This window comes from Lampetra planeri, chromosome 62, assembly GCF_965212315.1.
Source record: "Lampetra planeri chromosome 62, kcLamPlan1.2.h2, whole genome shotgun sequence".
Classification (NCBI taxonomy): Eukaryota; Metazoa; Chordata; class Hyperoartia; order Petromyzontiformes; family Petromyzontidae; genus Lampetra; species Lampetra planeri.
Window position 1 is genome coordinate 2,571,908 of NC_136168.1, and position 10,000 is coordinate 2,581,907.

A 10,000-nucleotide genomic window follows, 5' to 3' on the forward strand; every position below is an offset into this window, starting at 1 on the left:
AATCACTTCGAGGGCCTTCCTCTCGGTGTCCTTTCAGAAAATGGCCCTCGTGCCGGTGCCACCAAAAGCCTTCGGAAACTTCTTCGAGGGCGACTGCTACGTCCTGCTGAACGTGAGTAACGCATTGCGTCGGAAGGCCGCACCGCACTCAAAGCCGTTCGTCCGCGAACGAAGCACGACACCACGCCGTGGATCTCGCCTCGGAGCGAAAACCATCGTCACGCGAACTCATCCGGTCATCGCAGCAGCGGCGGCGGCTTTTGGCTGCACGGCCGTCGAGCAAAAGACGGAGGTCACCGCATCGTCGCGCGGCGCTTTCAGACGCGCTCCCGCAGCCGTCTGGAGCGTTCTCCGCTCCAATGTTAGGAAGCCGCATGGAGCCGTGCACTTTTAAATCGTGGTCTAGATTGACCAACTCGTTTCTTTAGAATTGTCTCTTGCGTGCTTATTTTGGTGTCCTTCCCCCCCCGCACCTCCGATTAGCGCAGCTGGCGACACACGGTGCGAAAGAAGTTTCACGTTCATGCATACCGCACCGTGCATTGCAAACACACACGCACACACGCACAGAAAGACAAAAACAACAACAGACCCCATTCACCACCAAGCGGCAGTGACGTCACCACGGCGCTTGTGCCAGGCTAGGTGCACGTTTGGAAGACGTCACGTGAAGTGTCGAAGGCTCTCGCTGATAGCAACTCTTCACGGGACAGACCACGCTGTTGTGGGTTGACTGAGATGACCGGCAGATGCACCATCCATGCCCTCCACCGTGCTAACTCGCTGAGCTTTATCCACCCGGCGCTCCGCTCATTGTTGTGAGCGTCGCTCCTCCGCCCTTCGTTGTTGCTGGAGTGGGCGACTGCCTCCAACTGTCCAGTAGCAGCGTCCTTCACGAGCCTCCTCCACAGAGGCCGATCTTGACACCGCCGGTACCGGTCATCGTCAAGTCCACTCAGCTCCACGTCCTCCTGTACCACATCACTCCATCTCTTCTCTAGCCCGTGCTGCGCCCGTTTAGCCCCCTCGATCCGGCCGAACAAAAGCTGTTGAGGCATGCGGTGGCTGGGCACGCGGGCTATCCTCCTGTAAAGCATCAGTCCATCTCTTCTTTAGTCCGTGCCGACACACACACACAGAAAGACAAATATCCCCCATGTATCCTATAACAGACTGTTGGGGCAAGTGCTGTTAGCAGCCAACACATAGACACACTCTGGTGAGGAGGAAATTTATCGTAAAAAAATGTTATCAATACATTGGCAATGTATAAATAATAATAATAATACCATCTGTGTGAACATGACAATCTCATCAGGTGGTGGAGGGGTTAATGACAAAACACGTGACCCAACCCAAAAACAAACATGGACCAGGCCGAGACTGCTGACGATGACGACGGTGATGACGATGATGGTTATGACGATGATGGTTATGACGATGATGGTTATGACGATGATGGTTATGACGACGGTGGTGATGATGATGATGATGGTGATGACAGTTATGATGACGGTGATGACGATTATAACGACGGTGATGACGGTTATGACGATGGTGACGATGACGATTGTGATGACGAAGACAGTTATGACGACGGTGACGACGATTATGACGACGGTGATGACAACGACGGTCATGACGACGGTAACAATGAGGGTTGTGACGACGACGATGGTGACTACAGTTATGACGACGGTGATGACGACGATGACGATGGTGATGACGACGGTGATGACGATGATGACGGTGATGACGATGGTGATGACGACGATGATGATGATGACGACGGTGATGACGATGGTGATGACGATGACGATGATGATGACGATGATGACGATGACGACGGTGATGATGACGGTGATGATGACGGTTATGACGATGACGACGATGACGACGGTGATGATGACGGTGATGACGATGATGACGATGACGATGACGACGGTAACGACAATGACGACGATGACGACGATGACGACGATGATGACGATGACGACTGTGATGACGACGGTGATGACGATGACGACGGTGATGACGACGGTGATGACGATGACGACGATGACGACGGTGATGATGACGGTGATGACGACGATGATGACGATGACGACGGTGACGATGGTGATGACGATAATGATGATGATGATAATGACGACGGTGATGACGATGATGATGACGATGACGACGGTGATGACAATAATGACGATGACGACGGTGATGATGACGGTGATGACGATGATGATGACGATGACGACGATGATGACGACGATGATGATGATGATGATGACGATGATGACGATGTTGACGATGATGACGGTGATGACGATGATGATGACGATAATGACGATGATGACGACGGTGATGACGATGATGACGATGACGACGGTGATGACGACGGTGATGACGATGATGACGATGATGATGATGATGACGACGGTGATGACGATGATGACGATGATGACGATGAAGATGATGACGATGAAGATGATGATGACGGTGATGACGACGGTGATGACGATGACGACGGTGATGACGACGGTGATGACGACGGTTATGACGACGGTGATGACGATGATGACAATGACGATGGCGATGACGACGGTGACGACGATGACGACGGTGACGACGATGACGACGATGACGACGATGATGACGACGGTGATGACGACGGTTACGACAATGACGACGACGATGATGACGATGACGACGTTGACTGCGCTCGGCACACTGTGCGCAGGTGCTGAAGTCTCCGAGCGGCGCGACGCTGGACGTGCACTACTGGCTGGGCCAGGAGTCGACGCAGGACGAGCAGGGCGCCGCCGCCATCCTGTGCACCCAGTTGGACGAGCAGCTCGGGGGGGCGGCCGTGCAGCGGCGCGAGGTGCAGGGCAGCGAGTCTGACACCTTCAAGGGCTACTTCAAGTCCGGCGTCATGTGAGCCGGAGCGTTGTGCTCGTAGCCGTCGTCGTCGCGATCGTCGTCGCGATCGTCGCGATCGTCGACATCATCACCACCGTAATTAGTGTGTCATCATTATGGTGATCATCATGGTCATCGTGATCATCATTAGTAGAGCTATCATCAACGTCATCACCCCCATAATTAGTGTGTGATTATAATGTGATCATCATCGTGATCATCATGAGTATAGCGATCATCAACATCATCATCCCCATAATCAGTGTGTCATTATAATGTGATCATCATCGTGATCATCATGAGTAGAGCGATCATCAACGTCATCATCCCCATAATCAGTGTGTCTTTATAATGTGATCATCATGAGTAGAGCGATCATCAACATCATCATCCCCATAATTAGTGTGTCATTATAATGTGATCATCATGAGTAGAGCGATCATCAACATCATCACCCCCATAATTAGTGTGTCATTATAATGTGATCATCATGAGTATAGCGATCATAAACATCATCATCCCCATAATTAGTGTGTGATTATAATGTGATCATCATCGTGATCATCATGAGTATAGCGATCATGAACATCATCATCCCCATAATTAGTGTGTGATTATAATGGGATCATCATCGTGATCATCATGAGTATAGCGATCATCAACACCATCACCCCCATAATTAGTGCGTCATCATTATGGTGATCATCATGATCATCGTGATCATCATTAGAATAGTGATAATCGACATCATCATCCCCATAATTAGTATCGGTACCATCATCATCGTGACAATCATCATTTGTGATCATTAGGATAGTGATCATCAACATCATCGTCATCATCCCCATAATTAGTGTATCATCATTACAGGGATCATCACGATCATCATCGTGATCATTCTCAACACCATTGTCACCATTCAGATCGTGCTCATCATTAGTATCAGTATAATAAGCATAATCGTCGTCATCATCATCATCATCATCAGCACGAACGCCATTATCAACATCGGCAATCATTGTCATCATCGTCTTCATCCTGATCATCTTCATCGTCGCATGCAATGAACGAGTCGTTAGCCCCAGCCCAGATCATTTCTCTGCGAGGCCCAGGTTACTCATGGTTTAGTTCTGGCTCGGCTTGGATGTGCCAGTGGAAATGGGGTGCTCACGAATCGCTTGCGTTGCTGCTGCATGCGCTGTGGTGTGTGAGGCGGTGTAACGGTTAGCGCGTTGCGCTGCGAACCCAGTGGCCCGAGTTCGATTACCGCTGATGGCCACCAACACCGGTGACGGTTATCTGCACCGGTCATGGGCCTCCCCTAGGTCGACTCAGCATCAAAGCGAGTAACTGCTGCGGCATGTGTAGTAAACATCGCCGCTGGGAAGACAAAGGTGGCCGGGCGTGGCGCTGGCCACCCACCCCTTCGTGTGCCGTGCCGGCCTTCATAGGTGCTGCTCGCTAGCAGCCCTTGCCCCAACAGTCTGTCGAGGCTACACGAGGGGTGGGATCTTAGTCTTTTCTTGGTTCTTTCGGTAAAGTCACGTAAAATGGAAATAATAAAATAATAAAAAGAAAACATAATAAAATAATTCTCACGACGTTTCGGCCACAACGCAAGCAGCCGTCCTCAGGTGGAGACAGACCTGATCTCCACCTGAGGACGGCTGCTTGCGTTGTGGCCGAAACGTCGTGAGAATGATTGTATTATGTTTTCTTTTTATTATCGTATTACTTCCCTTCTACGTGACTTTACCGAAAGAACCAAGAAGATGAATCCCTGCAGTCACGAAAGAAGCTTTAAATCGAAATCTTTGTCTTTGCTCAGATACAAGAAAGGAGGCATTGCATCCGGCTTCAAGCACATGGAGAGCAACACCTACAACGTGAAGCGGCTTCTGCACGTCAAGGGCAAAAAGAACGTGACGGCCAGCGAGGTGACAGCCCCCCTCTGCCCCCCCCCCCACCCCCACCCTGCCTGTCACCTAGTATCTTGATTTCAGGATCCTAATACGAATACTATTATAGCAATATAACTCTCTCCTCCCCAAACTCCGTCATTTAGTACCGTGAACCTGGAGTCCTAATACTATACAGATATGACTTTGATACCCCCCCCCCCCCATCACCTACGCATTCCACAAGTAGTGACTAATCCCATATCTGCATTTGCCATAAGTATGCTGAATCCCTCTGTTGATATGCAAATTTCTTTGTCAAGGCGCCCTCCTCTAACCCAGCTTAAATATACGCTGCCAAGCTTGGGGGTGTTCATTCAGACGCTGTCTTTCTGACAGCCCTGTTCTTCACCTGAGGACGGCTGCTTGCGTTATGGCCGAAACGTCGTGAGAATTGTATTTTATGATGTTTTATTTTTATTATTGTATTATTTCCCTTCTACGTGACTTTACCGAAAGAACCAAGAAGAAAAACAAACTATACAGATACTATTACTCTTTGGTTCTTTCGGTAAAGTCACGTAGGTATAAAATAAAATATCAGGTGAGAAAGCTTTCTCACCTGATGACGGACGCTTGTGTTGTGCCCAAAACGTCGTGATCTACTTTATTTTTCTGCCTACGTGACTTTACCGAAAGAACCAAAGAGTATGGATCCCTGCAGTGACGAAAGCTTCAAATCAAGAATATACAGATACTATTAGAGCAATATAACCTCCCACACCTACCAGGGTACAGAACACTATATAATCCCTGAACCCCAGGGTGCAAATACTACTACAGCGAAAGGACTCCCCTCTTGAACACACACCGGTGTGCCAAAGTGGCGATACATCCAGCAAGTTTCTGTTCACGTTAACGAAACTTGCCAATTCGATACTAGCTCAGCACTAGCCGGTTCGTTGATGGGAGAGTAAACCCACGACGGCATTTACAATTCCAGTAGCGCCGTGACGTTTCGCCTGGCAGTTACAACAACAACTACCAGCTTCGTCAGGTGATAGTCAGAATTGTGAAGAAGTCGAGCTGATTCCCATCTTAGATAGACGGAGTAGAGGTGATGTCACTGCCTGTGAGCCTGTCATGTGCGCAGATCAGAAGGGGGTTAATGTCGTCACATAAATTTCGATTGAAAGCTTTCGTGACTGCAGGGATTCATATTATTGGTTCTTTCGGTAAAGTCACGTAGAAGGGAAGCAATAAAATAAAATAAAACAATTAAATTCTCACGACGTTTCGATTGCCACACAAGCAATCATCATCAGGTGTGAAAACCACAGCAAGAAAGTAAAAACAAAAAACCGCCACTTTTTTCAAATTTTCTTGCTGTGGTTTTCACACCTGATGATGATTGGTTGTGTTGCAGTCAAAACGTCGTGAGAATTGTATTGTTTTATATTTTATTATTATTTTATTGTCAATGGATCATATTAATCTGAGAATATGCAGGATCTATCACCGGTTGGGTTAGTCACAGCTGATCAACAAGCAATTATAACCTGAATATGTATGCAATGAATGTGACATCACCATCATATTGTTGTTGTTGTTGTCTAATTATGGTTTGGTTGACGTGCGCCAGGTGGAGCTGTCGTGGGACAGCTTCAACACGAGCGACGTCTTCCTGCTCGACATAGGCAAAGTCATCATCCAGTGGAACGGCGCCGGGAGCAACCGCATGGAGCGCCTCAAGGTCGGTGCCCGGCTCCACGCCCTCACCACTCCACCGCCACTCCCTCGCCACTCCACCGTCGCTCCCTCACCACTCCTTTGCCAATCCCTCGCCGCTCCACCACCACTCCTTCGCCGCTCCCTCATCACACGTACACACACACACAGCCACGTGGTATGCCCGGTGTGTTTTTTTTCTGCTTCAAAAACTATCGTCACCCTAACAACGCGCTCGCTCGCTGGCTCGCTACGGCACCCCCCCGCCTCCCTCCCCGCCCCCCCCCCTCCTCCACCACCAGGGCATGAAGCTGGCGATGGACGTGCGCGACCGCGAGCGCGGCGGCCGCAGCCAGATCGGCGTGGTGGAGGGCGACTGCGAGGAGGAGAGCCCCGACCTCGTCGCCGCCATGGCCGGGATCCTGGGCCCCCGCAAGGGGCCCCTCCCCGAGGGGGCTCCCGACGACCGCGCCGACCAGCACCAGAAGTCCAACGTGAAGCTCTACCAGTGAGCGGCCTCGCCCGGGGGGCGATAGTAGCTCCGATGGAGATGTGTGGTGGTCATGATTGACACACACGCGCCACAACCAGGGGGAGGGGTAGAAACTGGTCCGGACCGGTTGGGCCAACGGTGGTTGGAACCCCTCTGAGGGGAGGGGGCTGGGGGAAGCTACGATCCCCCAGAGCCCCGCCCCTCAGGGAGAAAGAAACCGGTCCGGACCGGTCGGGCCAACGGCGGTTGGAACCCCTCTGAGGGGAGGGGGGGCTGGGGGAAGCTACGATCCCCCAGAGCCCCGCCCCTCAAGGATGAAAGAGTATATAAGGCGGGTCCCTGAGAGCGCGAGGCAGTCCTTCTCAAGCCGAAGCCAGAAGCCGCCTGGAGAAGAAGACCCTGGACCCCAAGACGCCGACGTCCTTCTAAGGGCCGGGGCTCAGTGCGGTGCCAGTGGCCGTGGGGTTAGGACCCTGAGGTTCCCTCGGCCTGATTCCCTTGTGAGGGCCGGTCCGGACGGGCCAGTGGTCAGGGACCCACCGAGCCAGCGGTGGGTCAGCCTCCCCTAGGTCTAGCCAGCCGGAGGGCTGGAGTAGGGAGAGTTGTAGGTACGATAGCCCGGAGGCTGTACCTCCCCAGGTTGTGGGTGAAAGGGGCCATTACCCCTTTGTGTTTGGGATTAGTGTAAACTGTTTGGTGAAATAAAGAACATTACAGATGCAAGGAGGCGGTGACGTGTGGACTACGGAAGCAGAGCTGTCAACCCCCTTAGCAGTGGCCCTACCTTGTTACAGACAAATTCAGATCTCGTTGTTCGCCCCGTGCCACTTATACATCTCAACGTTCATCCTACAAAGTCACATGGCGAGGGAGAAACACAAACAGAGAGACAATCACCACTACTGCACTCACCCCTAGTACTCACCATTGCATACCTGTCAACCCCTAATCAGTGCCCTACCTTGTTACAGCCACAAACAAATAAATAGACAAAAAAATGTTTTGCCCCTATTGAAACGGCTGTACGCCGTATAGACCTAAAAACTCAATTTCCCTGCACAAGAATACGTAGTAAACTGTGTGGGTTGACACGGTATGCAGAAGGGACAACAGATGTGTCGTTCACGGGGGTCCCACGATCATAGCTGTGACGGAGAAACAGGGAGGTGACGTGCAGGCCACGGTTGGGACGCGTGCCACGAAATTAGCCCGTGGGGCTTGCGGCCTCGGGGAGGCCCCCATCCAGCAGCGGAGTGACCCTGGCCGATGTTTGTTGTTCCGCCCCCCAGCGTGTCCGACTCGGAGGGCAGCCTCGTGGTTCAGGAGGTCGCGACGAGACCTCTCACCCAGGACCTACTGATGCACGATGTAAGTCTCCCCGCGCGCTGCCGACGGTCGTCCCGGCTCCCGCCGTTGGGCTGGTGGCGGCGGTGGCGCCGGTGGCGGTGAACGCCGGACGCGGCGTGCCGGGTGGATGGTGTTGGTTGCGAAGAGCCGGCGTGTTAAAAACTCCGCTGTTAATGTCCACGGCCCAGTGGTTCTTAACCTTTGCTGGAGCCTTGCTCCCCTAAGTGATTGTTTTTGTTACAATGTTCATAAACACGTGGGGCTTGATGCCCCGTGCTGAATTTGTGTTTTTGATCATTTACCGTCTAAATGTTTCGCCACCCCAACAAGGGCATCTCGCACCCCCAGAGGGTGCGGCGTGCACCTCACGTTAAGAACCGCTGGCCCACGCGATGGCGAGCCATCATTATTCGTAGCCAGGTCGACTCCGAAACAAGGGCCTCCATATGGCTCTAGATTTGAAGCTTTCGTGACTGCAAGGATTCATATTCTTAGGTTTTTTTCGGTAAAGTCACGTAGGTAAAAAAATAAAAATTAATAAAAGTTAAATAAAAATAAAATAAAAATAAAGTCACTTGATACAGCAAATGTAGCTGTGACGGTCCCACCTGATGACGGAGACTTGTGTTGCCTCCGAAACATCGTGATTTGTATTTTTATTTTACTTTTATTAATTTTAATTTTTTTACCTACGTGACTTTACCGAAAAAACCTAAGAATAGGCCTCCATATGGCTCAGTGGGCTTTAACCCGGCGAAATGAAACGTGCATTGTCGTGCAGTTGATCTGATTGCACCGTGACGGTTCCACGCGTGTTTCCCGTGGGCAGGACTGTTACATCTTGGATCAGGGCGGTTCCAAAATCTTCGTGTGGAAGGGGAAAGGAGCGACCAAAACGGAGAAGAAGGAGGCCATGAGCCGTGCACTGGTGAGTTGTGTGGTCCAGAGGTCCCCACACCACCAGTGGGTCTCAGAGTGAGGTCCCCACACCACCAGTGGGTCTCAGAGTGAGGTCCTCTGGGTCTCAGGGTGAGGTCCCCACATCACCAGTGGGTCTCAGGGTGAGGTCCCCACACCACCAGTGGGTCTCAGAGTGAGGTCCCCACATCACCAGTGGGTCTCAGGGTGAGGTCTCCACACCACCAGTGGGTCTCAGAGTGAGGTCCCCACACCACCAGTGGGTCTCAGAGTGAGGTCCCCACATCACCAGTGGGTCTCAGAGTGAGGTCCCCACATCACCAGTGGGTCTCAGAGTGAGGTCCCCACATCACCAGTGGGTCTCAGGTTGAGGTCCCCACACCACCAGTGGGTCTCAGGGTGAGGTCCCCACACCACCAGTGGGTCTCAGGGTGAGGTCCCCACACCACCAGTGGGTCTCAGAGTGAGGTCCCCACATCACCAGTGGGTCTCAGAGTGAGGTCCCCACACCACCAGTGGGTCTCAGGGTGAGGTCCCCACATCACCAGTGGGTCTCAGGGTGAGGTCCCACACCACCAGTGGTTCTCAGAGTGTGGTCCCCACATCACCAGTGGGTCTCAGAGTGAGGTCCCCACATCACCAGTGGGTCTCAGGGTGAGGTCCCCACATCACCAGTGGGTCTCAGGGTGAAGTCCCACAC

General features: G+C 51.9%; 1 protein-coding gene across 1 annotated transcript in view; it reads left to right on the forward strand.

Annotated features, from left to right (window-relative positions):
- LOC144736627 (villin-1-like) overlaps positions 1-10,000 on the forward strand; it is a 40,756-nt gene that overhangs the window by 15,428 nt on the left and 15,328 nt on the right. The window contains exons 4-10 of the mRNA XM_078619191.1: positions 38-112; positions 2,735-2,931; positions 4,745-4,853; positions 6,457-6,567; positions 6,845-7,050; positions 8,325-8,403; positions 9,212-9,310. Of these exons, the coding sequence (XP_078475317.1) occupies positions 38-112; positions 2,735-2,931; positions 4,745-4,853; positions 6,457-6,567; positions 6,845-7,050; positions 8,325-8,403; positions 9,212-9,310 (876 nt within the window). The remainder of the gene's footprint in view (positions 1-37; positions 113-2,734; positions 2,932-4,744; positions 4,854-6,456; positions 6,568-6,844; positions 7,051-8,324; positions 8,404-9,211; positions 9,311-10,000) is intronic.